The following is an 18,346-nucleotide window of genomic DNA, read 5'->3' as shown; positions in this document are numbered from 1 at the left end:
AAACTGTCAGGGGGATTTGGAGTGGCCATGGCTGTGACTCCAGCACTCGGGAGGCCATGGGTTGCAGGCCGGCCTGGGCTACGTTAATACCGCCAGACCAAGCCAAACATATAATAATACCACGAAACTATGAGCATTCTGCAAAAAGGCTTGGCAGTTAAGCTTCGGTACGTTTGTGAGGAGGTATAACATGTAATTAAAATTCACATTGTACAATAATGACTAACAACACAGGAAATAAACTGGAAGAGCGGAAATGCATCAAACACACGATCGTCTAGTACAAGAGTGCCTGTTACCTGAGGTGTGTGGCAGACCTGAGTGGAACTCTAAGCACTGACACATCTCTACTCTAGCCTGCTTATCTTTATTTACATACTATATTATTTACATGATACTAAACATTTAACAGTGGACATGGTTATGCACATTAACCCGGTAATAACTCTGCTTGAAGGCTTTACTTAAGGTTAATTTCAGAATCTTGTGAGGTGTAAAAGTGACATCAATTAGAAAAGCTGCAAGCACATCTCCGAGGACACGGTGACCCTCGCACCACTTGAAGTGTATGTAACGGGTCACCTCAGGGCCCGTCTCCTTCCCTGAGACCTCCACCATCTTCTCTTTTCCTTTGACCCCAAGCATGCTATTCCATCTGAAAAGCCTTCCTGCTACATCTCTCAGTAAAAATGAAAGGCGCTTTAACAAAACATTTGCTCAAGTCAGCATCTCTAAGTCTCACAGGCTGTGCCTCCTCCGATCTCTGGGTCAGGCTGTCTTCTCTTACTGCTTCAGGCTCCTTGCTGCTGGATTTCGCTAACTGTACTCCTGCTCCGCGTACTCACAGGCGGCAAAGCACAGCAGTGTGTTCAGGTACAGTCTCAGAGGACAAACGAAGCTGTTCGCTGTTGCAAACACTTCTCCAAAAGTGATGGGAGTAGGAAGGGGTGAGGGGCAGAGGGCCTCTAAGTACTTTTCTATGTTCTAGGTTTTCTACGATAATTCTATTAATGCTAAAATCAAGAAACTTATCTTCAAAACCAAATATAAAGGAAGTTCTAATTAAAAAGGTGATCAGAAATCACCCAAAGTCTCACAGGCAGAGGAAAACAACAAAATAAACCATGTAAGGGGTCAAATGCGCTTCTCAGGGTGGTGTCATCAGGTGAACCTGACATTCCACCAGAGGAAAAAAAGCCCACTGCCTACCTAGTGATTTCATAACGCCACGAGCAATGCGGGGTTGCACTGGAATGAACTCCCAGTTGCAGGGAGACGGTAAATCACAGCAGTGCCGCAGCCGCAGCCTGTGCTGATTTAGGACAGCATGAACCTCGCATCATGGGAAACAAAGCAGGAAGCTAACTGTGGGGCAGGACGTATTTGTGTTTAAGGAAACGCTAGTCTTTAAGTAAAGAACTGCAAGCATCTCATATAAAGTACTTAGAATTTAGTATAAAAGACAGGGGAGGGCCAAGAAGACGGCGTGGGACAAAGGTGCCCGCTGCCAAGCCTGCCGTCACCTGGATCCACACCTGGGGAAGACTTAGCTCCTACAGGTTGTCCTCTGATCTTTGTAGCGTGGAACACACATATAAAAACATGCATTAAAACATAAGCTGCAAGGCCAGCAGGATCGCACTGCAGGCAGAGCATTTGCTGCACAAGACTAATGTTCCCGGCTCAGCCCCCAGGGCCTATGGACAGGAAGAGAGGGAGAACTGGCTCTGGTCATCCTCTGAGCTCCGCCTGCACCCCAGCCCCCAACTAAGATCTAAAAGAAGGCTAAGGTAGCTTTGAATGGGTACACTCTACATGGTAGTCCACTCTGTGACCAGGATGGGGTTAACTGTTGCCCATGTACTCCCTGGGAGTTTCTGACCGTGGGTCTTCTATAAGATGAGACACTGGAACACAAGGTTCCTACTTAAATAATAGACCTATGTTTGCAGAAAACTTGTTACATCTGTGGTTCAAATGAACGAGTGCTGCACAGGACCTGTGCTCAATGGACACAGGAGTCCACGTGCTCAACAGACCCGAGGCCGAGGCCGAGGACTGCGGCGGACCTGAATGTGCGCTTGCATCTTCTTCTTCTCGTTCTGCAGGATCTGGTTCCGCTCTTCCTCCTCCTCCACCCTGGACTCCAGGTCGTGGAGGATCTCCTCCAGTTCCTGCTTCTTGGCCGCCAGCCTTGCTCTCATCTCCTCTGCCTCCGCGAAGAGCTCCGTCTCCGCCTGCAGCTGTTCTGCCAGGATGTTCTTCTCTTCCAGCAGCTGGAAGCACAGTTCAGAGTGTGGCACGGTCACTCCCCCAGGGCACACACACCACGGGGACGTCACTCCCCCAGGGTACACACACCACGGGGACGTCACTATCCCAGGGCACACACACCACGGGGACGTCACTATCCCAGGGTACACACACCACGGGGACGTCACTATCCCAGGGTGCACACACCACGGGGACATCACTATCCCAGGGTGCACACACCACGGGGACATCACTATCCCAGGGTGCACACACCACGGGGACATCACTATCCCAGGATACACACACCAGGGACGTCACTATCCCAGGGTACACACACCACGGGGCGTCACTATCCCAGGGTGCACACACCCACGGGGCGTCACTATCCCAGGGCACACAGAACAGAGACTGACCATGGCAGCAGTCAGTGCCCACTGCCTCAGACACAGCAAGTTAAAAACGTATAGGCACGATCTTGGTGAGCACCAGGCCAGCCTGGTCCACACAGCAAGATTCAGTCCAGCCAAGGGTACACAGAGAGATTCTACCTCAAAAACCAAACCAACCAACCAAACACAACATAACATATCTGGCAGAAATTTTAAGTACGCTTTGTGGTGTGTGTGTGTGTGTGTGTGTGTGTGTGTGTGTGTGTGTCTGTATAAAATAAACTAAAGGAAATATTTTTTGTGGTTTCTATCACCTTAAGTTACGTTGAATAATAACTACTAAGTTCTTACCACTTTAAGAATTATAGTTTGTCCATTATGTTGGGAAGGATGGATAAATAGGAGAGGGGAATATTCAAGTGCTCTAAAGGTCCCAGGTGTGGTGGCCCACGCCTGTAATCCCAGCACATGGAAGGCTAAAGCAAGAGGACTGCCATGGGACCAGCCTGGGCTACAAAGTGAGGCTCTACTGAAAAAAAAAACAAAAACAAAAACAAAAAAAACACAAAACAAATCAAATCGAAACAACAACTAAAACCAAACAAACAACCCTGGGAAGTTCTTAGGAACTACCACTGCCTATCACACACCAAGTCTTCTCAGTCTTCAACACCAAGACTGTGGCTATTGCCCAGAGAAGATTCAGAGCAAGTGACTGCAGTGGGGCAAGATCCCGTTGCTAGAGAAGCTGGAAGGTGGGGCCCTGCTCGGCCAGGTGAGCAGACAGCACCAGGGGTAGACATAAGCTTACACAGGGGTAGACATAAGCTTCACAGCAAACGCGATCTGCTGTGTGTCCAAAGATGGAGAAAGGAAAGGGGTAGGAGTTGAGGTTGATTTTATTTTATATAAATAAATAAATAAATAAATAAATAAATCATAAGGCCCAATGTAGCTTTTAACTCTACAGTGAAAACACACACTGTAAAAACGAGGAAAAAACCCTCCTCTGTAACATGATGAGGCAGTGGGTGTGGCTACTCATAATTAACACGTGACAACACACACTAAGTCCGGTCACTGCGCGTGCGAGGGGGTGCACACACCTGCTGGTGCTTCCGTTCCATCTCCTCAAGTTCCCCTTCCACTTTTGTCTGCTTCTCTTTCACCTTCAGCAGCTCCTCATCTTTAGCCTGGAGCTCCTCCTCCTGGCGGGTCACTTGGAGGAGAGGCTTCACCTGTGACAAGGTAAAAGTTCATCACTACAGCTGCATCCCCTGCTGATCCGGGCACCATGCAGAAAGGTCTATAGGAGGCCCTTGGCCCAGCCCACCTTGGTGAAGACGCGCCACCACTGCCAGTGTCGCAGCTTCAGGTACGCCGCACAGTTCCGCTGCAAGACCTTTAAGGCACTTAGCTGCTGCTGCTTCTTGGCAAAGGCCCTGAGGAACAGTGAGGAAAGCACACCTTCAGGGATGTTCCCAGGAAGACTGGCTTACAGCAAAACTCCCTTGGGCATGGCTTCTCCAGGACCGCGGCTGAAACACAACTCTAACCCTTTTGTTTCACTTCTTGGCCCTATGTGTTTTCCTGGTGCCCGTGTGTTGTTTGTGCATCTGTTCATCCAGATGCTGCTCCCATGGGAATGCGCCATCCACAAGGGGAGAGCCTGTCAATCTCATGGCCTCTCGAATCACGGTCCAAACACAATGCCCCGCCCTAGTAGAGATGTTGGAGTCCACTTACTTTCTGGCTAGGTAGCCTCTGCATACAGCTTGGAAAAAGATGATTATATCAGTGATTTTTAAATCTCTTTCTTCTTCTAAGTGCGCCAGAACTCCAGCTCGGAAAAATATCTTGCTCTGTCCAATTCTATACAGGTTTGGGTCCAGTTCTAAAGCTCGGATCTAAAAGAGAAGAGGCCTGTTTATTTTTGTTATAGGAAAATCAGAATTAAAAAAAAATAGAATCCAGATGTAGTGGTGCATGCCTTTAAATCCCAGCACTTGGACGTCAGAGGCAGACAGATCTCTGGGAGTTCTAGGACAGAAAGGGCTACACAATACAGACCCTCTCTCAAAAACCCAAAAATATCAATGAAAGAAGAAATCTTACCATTCGCTCACAGGCCTGTTTGCCATCCATGAAGCCTTTGGGAATAGCGTTGGGAGTTAGGATCTCATATCTGGAGAAAGAAAAGCATAGACATAATAAACAGGAATGCACAAATTGAGAACTGAGAAGATCTGGATGGGCAGGGGACAGCCCCAGGCCTTTGCGGTCCGGCTCCCACTGAGAGTCTCTTAGATCAGAGCCTGGGCTAAGCAGTCTGACAGAAGAATCAGAACTGGTATTGGAGAGCTTGCATTTTCCTTCATTTCCCACAAATGTTCACATCTTTAAGATGAGATCATTTGGCTCTTGGTACCTCCAGCCAGTCAGCTGGTCAGCATTTACCAGATAACAGAAAAGGCTGTAAGAGCAATGCCCCCCAGCTTGTTTAGAACCCCAGAAGACAACAGGGTGACATTCAGCAGGGCTAGGCCTGGGTGTACTCATTCTCGGAGTTGCGGCTGCTCAGTGTACGCAGTCACGCCTCAGTTAGGAAATCTGCAGCAGAAAGTCAGCCATGACAACATGGCGTCCCAGGTGCCACTAACGCCTATTTCTCCCAGCAATAAAGTGACTATCAGACAGCTGGCTCCTGACAACACCTAGAACTGCAGCCATTTCTTGAGTTGACTCTTCTGCGACCAGGTGGGTGAGGGGTAGGGAAGAGGTGACTCAGGCAGGGAGGACCCTGCTTTGACCTGGAAGCCCCTAATTCTTTACAAACGAACAATGCAATTCTTTGAGATCTGATTTCCAGAAGAAAAAGGGAGAAACCGGTTAACAACTTTTAGAGAATCAACCCCCAAGCACCTCCCACCCCGTCTGCATCAGCCTCCTCTGCAAGCCGTGAAGCCCCACCTCTGGTTTGTACCTTAGTCATTTTCTAGTCTCTTCCTTTCTCTACTCTTGTTAAAGTCTGTCATTGTGTACACACACGCACACACACACACACACACACACACACACACACACACACACACACATTTAGATGCATACAGATTCATTTACTGAAGAAAGATGGAAACATTCTAAAATATTTTCAGGAATTCTTACTGGAGGATTTTAAATTTCTTTTTATTTGTATTTTAACATACATTATTTCTCTATTTTTAGATTGTTATTTTTTAAAAAATATTATTTGAAATGTGTTTTAAGAATATATTAAGCCTGGTGACTGTGTATCTGCCTTTAACCCCAGCACCCCAGAGGCAGAGGCAGGAGGATCTCTGTGTGTTTAAGGCCACCTTGGTCTACACAGTGAGATCTAGGACAGCGAGGGCTACACAGTGGGACCCTGTCTTGAACAACAATTTTTTTTTTTTTGGAGCTGGGGACCGAACCCAGGGCCTTGTGCTTGCTAGGCAAGCGCTCTACCGCTGAGCTAAATCCCCAGCCCCCTTGAACAACAATTTAAAACGTGAAGTTTCCTGCTGTCTGGCTCATTTTACAGCTAACTTCAGGCTGTAAGACGGAGTGCGTTCTTCAGCATGCGGAAGCTGCTTCTTTGGACAGCAAGAAAATCAGGATCCCCCTTTGCAGGGAACAAAGGAGAGCATCCTTGTCACATGGGCATCCACTCCTGCTAAGGTATGTTCATGATCTGGATGTTCAGGACACAGACAAAAAAGGTAAAAGTTCGCGATACCTCTGTCTGAACTCCTGGAAAACTATCCGGTTGGGGAATCCCTGGCGACAGATCCTGATTCCTTCCAGGACACCGTTACAGCGGAGCTGGTCCAGCACGAGATGTGGATCCAGTTTTCCAGCCTAGTCAAGCAGACAAGTTTTCCAGTTTAATCACGGAACCCAGGCTCCATAAACCCAGAACAGGCATGCGCTCTGCCTCACGTACCCGCTTCTCATGATTTGGAATGATGCAGCGTACGAAGTTGGGGTTGGTGTTTCGGAGGGTTGCCATGAGCTTGGTGAGAGACTCTTTGTAGAGCTGCCCGACGGTGCGGAACATGCCCTTCTTGGTTTTATATGCAGAGCCAAAAGCTGTCTCAGTCATGCCAGTGACTTGATCCAGACCTACAATTCGGTCCACTGGGGAGAGGGGAGGAGAGGAGAGAGCGGCTGTGACCCAAATGTGACTGGAGGAAGGGCAGACAGTGATATTCAGCAGCATAAGCTTTGTGAACAGATGGTGAGAGGTGCCGTCTAGGAAAGGCAATCAGCACATTCAGACACTGCACAAGCCGAGGAGCTACAGCCACACACTTAGATGGCAGGATTTTGCAGTGCCTACAAGTCCCGCCTCCCACACTGGGGTCGGTGCCTTCCTCTGCACTAGGCTCAGGGACTCACTGTCTGCTACGTTCTGCCTGTGTGAGATCGGCCATTACTCGGCAAATGGAAGGATCTCTGGCTGGCATTATTGATACACAAACTGATGCTGGGAAGAGTCTCCCAAGAAGAAATGGCTCAGAAATGCTCATGAAGGTGAGTGAGTGACTGGACAGGCCCACTCAGGATGCTCACGGTACACAGACGCTACCCTGCACCAGCACACTCTCGCCGAGAAAGCCTCCGAACTGAGGACAGTGCAGGAAGATTACATCACGCCGATTCAGAGGAATGTGTGAACCTCAGCCGTCTCCTCAATGTGCAAGTGATGCAAAACCACAAAATGGGAAAGGCTTTAGAAAACCACTGACTGTGTCTCCTCAGACATTCCTAGATGGTTAAAGCAAATGGCGTTTTTACACATCTACACAACAGGGCCTCCTGTGGATCAGACTGTAAAAGGGCACAGCCACTAACTTATCTGCTGCATAAGATGTCATGTGCTTCCCTGAAATATCTTAAAGAAATTAGAATATCAGTTGACCTGTTATTACTGATACTCTCCTCACCCCTGACAACCACCTCATTTCTCTGTGGGGATCTGGCTCTGAGTAGGGACTCTATGTACAAGATCTCAGGTGACTCTTGACTTCCAGAGGTTTCTGCAGAAGAGAGTGTCTGGCCCAGGAGTGAGTGCCTGGGGGCAGGTCTGGAATGGCAACTGGAGGATGGAGAGCTGTGTGGTTCCCAGGCCCAGGCATGTAAGCTGCTCCCCCAAAGCTACAGTCAGTGCCCTGGAGCTCAGCCCTCAGGTACCACAGAGGACTCACTCGTTTCTTTCACTTGCAGTGGAACCAGCACCAGCCACCCCGCCCTGTCCTGTAAAGGATGAGCCTCCATCACCCCTGTATTAATCCACTTCCTGCCTGCATCGGCAGAGCCCTGCTTCTTTCTACAGTTGACGTGTTTGCCCCTTGCTGCCTTCCTCCATATCCCCTCAGTGTTCAGACACCTGGTTCCTAGCCCACCTCCTCCCACCCCACCCAGCACTGCCCAGGAAGCGACCCACCCATTGCTAAGGCAATGGCTGCAGCCTTTGGTGGTTTTACTTGACCCGAATGTTTACCTGTTGCCATCACAGCAGCCTCCTAGACTCTCTTCACTTTTGGCCTTAACGGCCCCGCCCACTCCCAGCTTTTCAATGTCCCCCCCAGCTCTTTCAGTCTTGTGATCCAAGATGGCCTCTCTTCCACGTATCCTGTCCACCTTGGCACTCTCTCAGGACCTACACTCATGTGAAACCTTCTAGGGTGTGGCAAGAAATGCGCACAGACGTTAGCTCTCTTCTTTTCTCAACAAGCTCTCGGCCAAGTATGCCTGGCTACCTAGCCCTACTTAGCACAGGTCCATGTACTCTCTCCCAGCTGGATGTCACAAAAGTACCTCTGCCTTCCACAGACTCTTCCCAAGTCTCTATGATGTCTGCTTTTACAATAACTGCATCTGGTCTCACGACACCTGTTACTAACATTCTCGGTTCATGTGTTAGGGAGAGAACAAAGTCTATTTTTAAATATATTTACATCATAAAGTGGGAAATGCAGGTAAGAGATCTCTCTCTGGGCATTGCCATTTAAAACATGAAGACACGGAGAGGCCGTAGGTGAGCAAGTGCAGGGCAGGAGGTTTGTACCAAGGAGGCGCTGCGAGCCGGGCCAGCATGAAGGCTCGCCTGGGACGATGGCAGCCTGAAAGAGTGACATCACAGACGAGATGACCAAGAAGAGCATATTCTGACGTAAGGACCTACTTTGTAGGATTAGGATGAAAAGGGGACAAGTGGAGGGCAGCTCCTAGGGTTCTGGCTTGAGAACTGGGAGGCTGGTGGATGAGGTCATGGGTAAGACGGAGAGAAGTGGAGTGAGCTGCCCAGGGCAGGCTGGCTGCTGCAGCCTGCTGCTAAGGGAGGTTGGAGCAAAGTAAGTAAACTGGGGCTTGTCAACAGGTTGTTCAAGTTATGGGACTGGCCATCTGCCCCAGGGGACCACTCTGGAAAAGGGAAGAGGAGGACAATGGACAGAAGGGAAAACACTGGTCCATCCATGCTTTACCCCAACTGTTCCAGTGTGAGCACTGCTCACTCCAGTGGGAGCTGGGAGTCATGGAGTCCTCCTATATCCAGCTGCTCACCCAACTTTCCATTCCTGCCCTGACACTGCCCTTCCTGCTGACTGGGATTCTGAAACTCTCCTATGGGTCTTTCCTCTGGCCCATCCCACTTAGCCTCTCCTGTCACACATGCCCAAGTATTAGCATAACTTTAGCCAGAGTCAGAGACACCTGCCACCAGTGAGTGTGTGATTTGGTGGTAGGTTCTGACTGCAACAAACCCAGCTGCTTCCCGGAAAGGGAGGTGAGGAGGTGCGCTTTGCGGTGAGGCATGGTGTACCTGAATGAATGCTCACCACTGGCGTTCTGTGCTCACTTTCCCACACAACCTTGCATTCTTGCCAGCCAGACTGTGGCAACCTCCAAGGTACAAGGACTTATCCATCCTTTCTGTTCACTCTTGCTGGTTACAAGGCTAACTCTCATTGTGTGTAAGTCTCCATTCCTCAGCCTCCTAAGAACTCTTAGGCCCTTGTCTCCACCATGCTCACAGTGCACAACAGGCTTTCCCTCCTCTGACCTTCGACCTTCACATCTCAGCAGACAAACCTGAGAAACACCCCACATGTTCTAGGTATCTTCTCTCCCTGACTTAGCATTCCCCGGAGGACATTTCCCCAGCCATTCCCAGGGCCGTGGGAGCTGATCTCTGACCACCAGCCAGGGTGACTGCTGCTGCCTTCATGACCATCCAGTCAGTGCAGGCCAGCGCCTGGTGCTGGCACCTAGAAGCTACTTAATAAATACATGCTGGTAGAAAACAAAGTTTACCAAAAGAACAAATCATCACTACCACAAAAGAGGGATGATGCCAGGATTACTGTCCAAGGATCCAATTATGTTAGCTCTGTGGGAGGCTGGGTGGGGTGGTTCTTTAACTCTTCTTGCTGGACTCTCCAGCACGCAAAGCCAACAATACACCGGTCCATCTGCCTCATTTCCAATTCAATAGTTCTGCATTACTTTTAAAAATGACTCGGGTTTACCAAAAACCAATGCTTTAGACTTTCAGGTTGCTTTGTCTTTTTAAAACTACCATTTAAAACTTTGGGTCCCAGCACTAAGAAAAACTATCTTGTGGATAATAGAGAAACGCTTCAGCAAAGTCATTAAATGACCAGGAGCACATCACTAAATTCATTAAAACAAAATAAAACAGATAAATGTCTATTTTAGAAGGGCTTTTCTTATGCAGATGATGAGAACAGAAGCAGACAGAGTTAGGACACTCAGACACAAGAGCCCAGCGGCAAGCCGCAGTAGGTGGAAGCACCACTCCTCCGTCAAGCCCAGCTAGGGCTGGGGTGGGCACTGGATCTATTATGTGGTTTCCTAGAACAGTGCTAACAATTGAAAGTCCTACAATTTATTACCCTGTAAACTCGAACAGTCAGGAATTAGATGAGTTTATAGTCATAATTACAAAAAAATGGGATTTGTCATCTATCCTGCCACAAACCGCCATCACCGGTTTTTATAAGGAGATCCTTAACGGGCTCTTCCCAAGGATGACAACCTCAGAGACAAGGAGGAACAAGATGTTTTCAAAGACTTTTTTTTCAATCTGGCAAAATATTAGCGCTTACTAAGCTAAGTATTTGAAACTCATCGTGGCTAATAAAAGCCACGAGAGTGGGGAAAGCTGATGACTGTCCATTTACTAGCCAGGCAGAGCAGGCAGAACTCATACGTATACTACATTCTCCATACTGCATTCTCCCGACCAGGGCCTCCAGCAGGTGCAAGGCAAGCCTCAGGGTTCCTGCCGCATTCTCAGCAATGGAATGCTGATGCTGGGAGTTCCCAGAAACATCATCAAATATCACATCTTTATGATATGTACACTGCAATTACTGATTTACAACTAGGATGGAATTGGTAGTTAGGGCCAATCTGTTAGAATAATTTTAGCAGAGTTAGAAACGTTTAGGACAACTCCGGGAAGCAGAGAGGTTGGCTGACTGACTTAAGGAGACAGCCCTCCCTCTCACCCCCAGCACTAGTGGAGAACTGACCAGGCAAGCAGGTCTCTCCCTCCTTTCCCACCCTTTGGAAAGCTTTCTCCTCACAGGGCCTACTGTTCACTGGCCTCTTCCTGTCAGGTAGATGCTGGGACTTGTGCTCACAGTGGTGGTCCAGCCATAGCAACTGTACCCCCTGAACATCAAGCACTAGGTCAGCCTGGTCTACATAGTGCATTCTAGGATAGCCAAGAGACACCCTATCTCAAAAAACCAAAAAAACCTAAACCCACAACCACAACAACCAAAAAACCCTACCAACCAACCAACCACAAACCAAACCAACAAACCAAACCAACAACAAACTAACAGACAGGCAAAACAGAAAGCTAGGATACTTCCCATGCTCCTGATGACCCCAAGACCTAAGAGTCAGCTATCAGTCAGACCAGGTGCAGTGTGGGAATATTGCTCCTTGAACTTTCCACTGGAGATGAAACTCAAGCTAAAACACTACTAGGGATTATGTTGCAACAACAACAACAACAACAAGCACAACAACCAAAATGGTAATTTAAGCAGGCTGGGACTGACCCAAACCCCAAACCTCAGATGGCATTAGAACTCAGCGGGGAGCCCGGTCTTGTCATCCTACTGCTATTCTAAGTGGCGCTTCCTCTAAAACTTTGAAAAGTGTTTGCGAGGTCTCACTACGTAGCTCAGGCTGGCCTTGTGATCTCTCTGGGACCATAGTACGCATGCACCATTCTATCTGACCTTTCTTATGCCTCACTGGACAGGGACAGGGAAAAAGGCTGCTTTTGGAGTCAGAAAACTCCCCGCCATGTTTTAAACACATCTAAAATATTTTTCCATAAATTAAGGCAAGTCTGAGTCTCAGTCACATTAACAGGTGCTACTCTATCTCAAGATGGCTTCTCTGCATGCAGGATTGAAGGTGGTAGGGAAGTCTCTGCCAGCAATTAAAACTCGGTTCCTGGCCCTTCCCACGTTTTGTGTTATTTTTTCTCTCTTGGTACCTTTTCAGATCAGTCAGCTGCAGTCTGGCACACGTGGGGCTCAAAGCCTAAACAGTGCTCTATGTGAAGGACACCCTGGGACAAATCGGTGCCAGGGCAGATGATTAGAATCCAGCCTGGTCTGGGTCCGGTCCAGAGGCACTAACTCATCAGTCCTGCCACCAGCTGTCACCAACTCTGAGGGGCGTCCTCTCTGCTGGCTCAGTGTGCTTGCTTCCCACCTGCCTGCTTCTCTTCAGAAATGTGGACTTCCAAACTGTGGACAGGAAGATCACTGCTCCAGGCTACAGCAGAAGCCTGTCAGACCTCCATGCTTGCTGCTAGGAATCCACACCCTTTCCTTATGTTCTTTGGTGCCTTTCAGAGAGCACTTAACCGCCAGAGTCTCATTTTCTTTTCTTAAAAGCTTGAAAACATATTTCCCCAATACTATGGCTATATTTTGTTTTGTTGCTGAGGCAGGATCTATGTAGCCCTGGCTACAAACACACTTGGAAGCACATTATCTCTATTAGTTCGCAGGTCAGTGTCACAGCTATCCACAATCTGTCCCTAGAAACATTTTCACCGTCCCCCAGGAGAGCACCGTAAATACAGCACCTCAAATTTCCATCTTTAAACCTGACAACTTGCCCTTAGTCTCTTTGACACGTAAACATGCTTTGAGGAGAGAAAGACCTTGCTATAGAATGTTCACAAATTCGAAGGCTAGATACAGAGCCAGTGGATGGATGGGTGGGCTCTGAGAAGAGAGTTTGAAACCTTTGCCACTTCAAGACTACTTCACCACACAGGAGAGACAGAGCCAGGGACATTTAAGTGCTAGGGTGGGAATTTGATGAGCTGGCTGCTTGTTTACTAAAATGAAGTCGTCGGAGAGGGGCTTTGTACTGGATTCTGCCAGCGCGAACAAATGCCTGGTCTGTGTCCCCAAAAGATCCAGACTCACAGAAGCAGAGTTGGCGGAAGTCTCCACTTGTGGAAAGTGGGCATGTGGCATTGCAGCCCACTGCAGCAGCGCCCTCTATTTAATCCTGCTATGCTTCCTAAGCCAGATGCTGGGGAAGGAGAGGGCCCTCATCCGGCCTTGACTCTTCCTTAGAGACCTCTGGAGGGCTTTGGGAGCTGTCCAGAACACTAATCGCTAATTTTTCTGTTGTTTTGAAACCAAGTCTCACTGTGCAGCCCATGCTGACGTCAAATTCGTGATCCTTCTGCCTTGGCCCTTCCCAAAATGCCAACTTTGACAGAGCACAGCATAAGAAGACTGTGAAACTCCAAACCACAGCCTTAGCTCGCCTTCCTCAGCACCCGCAGTGCTCCCCAAGGTCACAGACGAGCAGGCTAAGGGTCTCCCCTTTCACAGTTCTGGGGTGTGCTCACTGTGGGCTGTGCTGTCTCTGACATTCCCATCTCTCCTCCCGCTCTGTGCTTACAGTTGGCTTCCTCAGAGTCAGCTGGGACTGCGGGCAGGAATCTGCTGTGGACGATCACAGCATAGCCCACTAACAGCAACTTCTCAGATGGGTTTAGAGTTCAGCATCCTCATGGTCCCAAATTCACACATTTTATAAGATGAAAGTGACTTTATGTTCAAATATTACTACTTGACAATTTCATTAAAAACTGGAAGGCTAGGTGAGTTTCTCATTATACTGGACTTTGGGAACCTTCTAGCTATGGCGAGGATATATCTGAAATTAGGGGGATACCAAAGTATAAATTCTAAGAACATTCCACTATACCTCAATCGCAAAACGAACATATCAAGCCTTACAGGCAGGCTTAGTGCAAGAAAAGGCAACAGCCAGACAACATCCCAGGTCAAAACCAAAGCCACAACGATGGGAACGACAATCCTGAGGTCAACAAACTCTTGTTCACCAAATATAGTTTAGATAAAGAAACTTCCTTCTTAGGATTCCTAAGGAGTTGAAAATGTAAAAGGTGACCCAGGGATAGCAGAGACGTCATTGAGCAGAGCAGATCCTAGCTGTTCTCTTGCAGAAGTGTGTATCAAAATGGCTCGACTGGAAAGGTAGTGAGTGGCGTACCTTTCCATATGCAGCGCTCTAAGTGCTATGCATAAAGTAACAAGCGATGTGGAGGCAGTAGCGACTGAACCGGTTTGCACTCAAACACTTGCCGGGAAGTAATAAAAGAGCATGGAATGGGACGTTCATGCAGGCCTGTGAGCAAAAACGAACAGAAACCCCAGAAACCCCCAAAACACCCCGCCTCCCAGGCCACCCTGCCAGCCCCCACCCCACCATCGTCTCCTGTGGCCTTAAGACCCTTCTGATTTGGAGGCCCTGCAGGCTGTATACATTCACCTGGCGGCTCATGAAGACCAGAAACACTGTCATAGAAAGAAGCTCTCTGAATATTCTGAATCTCTAAGGCAGAGAAACAGTGAAAACAGGACAGAAGAGCAGATACACAAACACTTCAGTTAGTGTGAAAGACATTTGACATCACAAGTAAACTCTGAAATGGGGCTACCAAGGTAGCTGGTCCAGGGCAGAGCCTATGTAAAAATTACTGTTTCAAGAATCTGTGCATTTCGATAAAGTTCTTTACATAATACATTCAAGCTGAATCAAAAGAGCAAATTCCCAACACCAGGTGTGAGCATCATGCCATATTGACAAAATTTAAGAGCAATGAGGTACTAATTGATCTGTCTTGCAGTTGGCAAATCAGGGCAAGACAGCAGTTAAATTAGAGCGCTAAGACAAATGCAAAGTCAGTGGCTTTACTGTCAAAAGTTCCAGTACAGATTTTGGAAACATAATTTACTTCAAATACAGATTTCTAAAAGATCAGGTTAACTACTCAAGTTCTGCTGTAGCAAATGTCAAAGTAATTGTGGAGCTCTGATCATGGGTTATGCATAGGAGGCTCACATACATGACAATGCAGTCTTCAGTGGTTGCTGCTTGCATACAGAAGGCATGAGAAAGGGCAGGAATCCTATGCAGTGGGAAAACCTCGAGCAACAGCTTTTAATAGTCTCTAGGGCAGGGCTGCCATCTATACACTTACTCCTTTTGGTTTGGGCTTGAGAAAACTGTGTGAAACTCTCACATGAGCTGGATTTTAGCACGAGGTTTCTACAGTTCAAGGGGGATGCTTAGGCAATCTGTAGGCAAGCATTAGACATTCTCCATTGTGGCCAACTCACCCACTTCAATGGCAAGAAAAGGAAATAGGGGCCATTTTTTTTCTATGAAAAATGTTCCTCTTAGTCCAAGAGATCTCTACAAAGTGACAATTCTCGACTTTGGCTTCCTCACCTAACTTCAGAGCCCACCACCGCCCTTGTGAGTGAAATCCAGTCCTCAAGCCTGGGAAAGGCTCTCTGCCTGCACAATGCTCTACAATAGCACTGACCTCTCAGATCTCCTGTTACTCAGACTTAACCAGATGTCCACCTGCGCTGATGGGTGACAGGATGCTCGCCCTACCAACAGTGACATCGTTAGCGAGCAGAAGCTATAAGAGTCAAACCAAACTCAGGGTAGATAAGACTTCTCACTCTACTCTGACAAGAGTGGCCACGGGACTCAAGCCTTGTCTGTAGCAGGACAAGAGCTAACATCGACAAGTAGTGCAGCTGAATGGTTAGAGCGGCAAACTAAGTATGGACAGACAGGGTTAAAAGGGTGTGCCAAGGCTGTGACAATTCCCTCAGAGCATTTCTGTAAACCAGTAAAAAACTTATCTGTGTTAGTTAAGTGGCACTCTCTCCACACATGGCCTCAGCTGTAAGTTTCATCCTCAGTAACCCCTGGTGTGCTCGCACTCCTGCCATCATCCCCACCTTTACCTACAGAATTTTTATCCTAGAACCTGATCCTTTCATTGTTTTCAACTAAAGGATGGAAGGAGAAATCTCAGAGAGCTGGGAGAAAAGACAAACGCAGTTTTCCCATATTCCTAACTGCGTGACAAGTCTGTTGTGGGCAGACCCTTTATGCTTCCAAAGGGTTTTCAATGATGGTTTGGGTAAGGAAGACACAGGAGTTGCCTCTTTTACGAAGCTGTCAGTCTTGGGGCCTTTACAGGCCCTTTCTTACCCATCGGCTCCTGCATCCCTCACGTGTAAGGGATTCCCCCAGTCTCCCCAGGAGACAGCTACTGTATTCACTGAATAGACTATGTCGATGCACTTTGCTCAGTGACGTCTTCTAGGCACTCCTCCCTCTGAGTCAGGCTACATCACCACAGCCTCACTCTGGCTCTGACCCTTTCTGCCCCAGCCTTACTATCTAGCCGGAAGGGACTCCCGAGTGCTGGCTTTCTGTCTCCATACCAGGTTACTCTACTCCCTCCCCTGCCCCAAGCCAAGCTAACTCGTTCTTCAAGCTAGGAGGAAGAGGGGCTGAGTACGACCTCCCCCAGGTAGTAAATAGGCAAATATTTATGACAGCACTGCATGCCACTCCTTTGAGAGACACCCCACATCCACACTGCCAACCCAGTGCTGAGCTTCCTAGTACCAGGTCCCTGGGATGACCTGAGCCCGGTCCTTCCTCCTGCTTCATGTTCAGTTTCTCAGATTCCATGGTGATAAGACTTAATATCACAGAGCAGAACGGCCCCACTCTGCACCTGTGGACTGAGTGGGGCTCAGACTCAGATCCTTTGCTGTGTATTCAGACAGCACCTGACTAACTGGGCCACTGCAAGGGACACTATGCACCTGTAGGAGAGCCGGCCTTCTCCTAAAGTCCCCTCTTTGTACAGTCTTAGGCACATCTCTTCCCAGGACAGGCACACATGTGGATGGTGTACCCCACTCCCATGAGCTCCCTCATATACTTGTCCTGCCCACTACACACGGTCATTTGTGAGTACACTGCCCTTCATGTGGTCACTGTTCCCCTGAAGACTTTCTCTTTGTTCTTTCCCTATCTCTTTCTTTTGCCTTAACTGCCCAAACCCTTTCTATTTACTGTGTTTCTTTTTCTCTACCTCTAAGAAGATGGCTAAGCTAACACAATTTGAGATGGTAACAAGAAAACTGAGTTAGTTACTGAACCAGTGGGCATGACCTGAGGCCCAGTGAAGAGAGACACAACTAGGATGAAGGACAGCAGAGAGCTAAACACTAAAAGATGTGCTCCTACTAGGTACAAAGAAACACAAGCATTGTGTATCCTAGTAAAGTCTACCCTGTAGTAAATGTCACCAGAAGTCAGAAATCATTTGAGGTTTGTATATATGAAAGAACCACGAAGATTAATGAGAATAGAAGCAACTGGTCTGTATGCAGGATATCAAAGAGCTCACTCTTTGGCTACTGTGTGTTTGTGCACATGCGTGCATGATGGAAGATTAGCTTGCTAGACCTGTGTACAGCTCCAGGAAAAGGATCTTCTCAGGTTGCCTGTGCCTGTGCCTTTATGTCATAACCTCAACTGTCACTGGGAAGCCTGAGGGATCCTGTAGCTTCCTATAGCTCTGAATGTATACCATTTCTATATGTCCCACAGTGTCTGACTAAGGGGGCAGATGGTTTGTATTTATTTCTTAATCCAAATATTCATGAAATGGGTAACTTCTGACATAATGGCAGCCGTGCTCTAGGGAAAGATTTTAAAGCAATAAAAATGTATGGATCTATACAAACACATATGTGTGAGAGAACTGTAAATAAACCTTAGCTACAGAAGATCCAGGCCAAGCTGAAATACAAACACAAGCTCATCTCACCATCCTTCCAAAGCTCGGCGACAAATCTGTCTGATGACTGGTGCAGGAGGGTGGCCACGTTGTCATTCAGGGGGTCCATGTTCTTCATCAGCCACTCATCCGCCTTATAGTCCACCTGTCCCACACCAAAGAGGGAAAAATAAAGAACACACAACTGATTACCATCGTAAGTCTAATCAAAGACTTTCACTAAACAATTCCCGCACTGGGCTGTCTCAGTGGCAGACATCTGTAAAAATATATTTAAACATGTTCGTCATGGCCTTAGATCACATGTGGCAAAACCACAAACAGTGGTTCTCTCTCTCTCTCTCTCTCTCTCTCTCTCTCTCTCTCTCTCTCTCTCTCTCTCTCTCTCGTTCTCTTTGTTTCTTAATATGACACTTCTTCCTAAGTGTTTAGCACAGGTCCAGCCAAG

General features: G+C 47.9%; 1 protein-coding gene across 1 annotated transcript in view; it reads right to left on the bottom strand.

The window, feature by feature from the left end:
- The window catches only part of Myh10 (myosin heavy chain 10), a 126,839-nt gene that overhangs the window by 24,545 nt on the left and 83,948 nt on the right, over positions 1–18,346 (bottom strand). The window contains exons 16-23 of the mRNA XM_032913155.1: positions 17,929–18,043; positions 6,607–6,800; positions 6,400–6,521; positions 4,758–4,827; positions 4,389–4,549; positions 3,976–4,084; positions 3,749–3,880; positions 2,070–2,276 (exon numbers count right to left, since the gene is read on the bottom strand). Of these exons, the coding sequence (XP_032769046.1) occupies positions 2,070–2,276; positions 3,749–3,880; positions 3,976–4,084; positions 4,389–4,549; positions 4,758–4,827; positions 6,400–6,521; positions 6,607–6,800; positions 17,929–18,043 (1,110 nt within the window). The remainder of the gene's footprint in view (positions 1–2,069; positions 2,277–3,748; positions 3,881–3,975; positions 4,085–4,388; positions 4,550–4,757; positions 4,828–6,399; positions 6,522–6,606; positions 6,801–17,928; positions 18,044–18,346) is intronic.

This window comes from Rattus rattus, chromosome 9 (genome assembly GCF_011064425.1).
Source record: "Rattus rattus isolate New Zealand chromosome 9, Rrattus_CSIRO_v1, whole genome shotgun sequence".
Classification (NCBI taxonomy): domain Eukaryota; kingdom Metazoa; phylum Chordata; class Mammalia; order Rodentia; family Muridae; genus Rattus; species Rattus rattus.
This window is presented reverse-complemented; position numbering and strand designations above follow the sequence as displayed.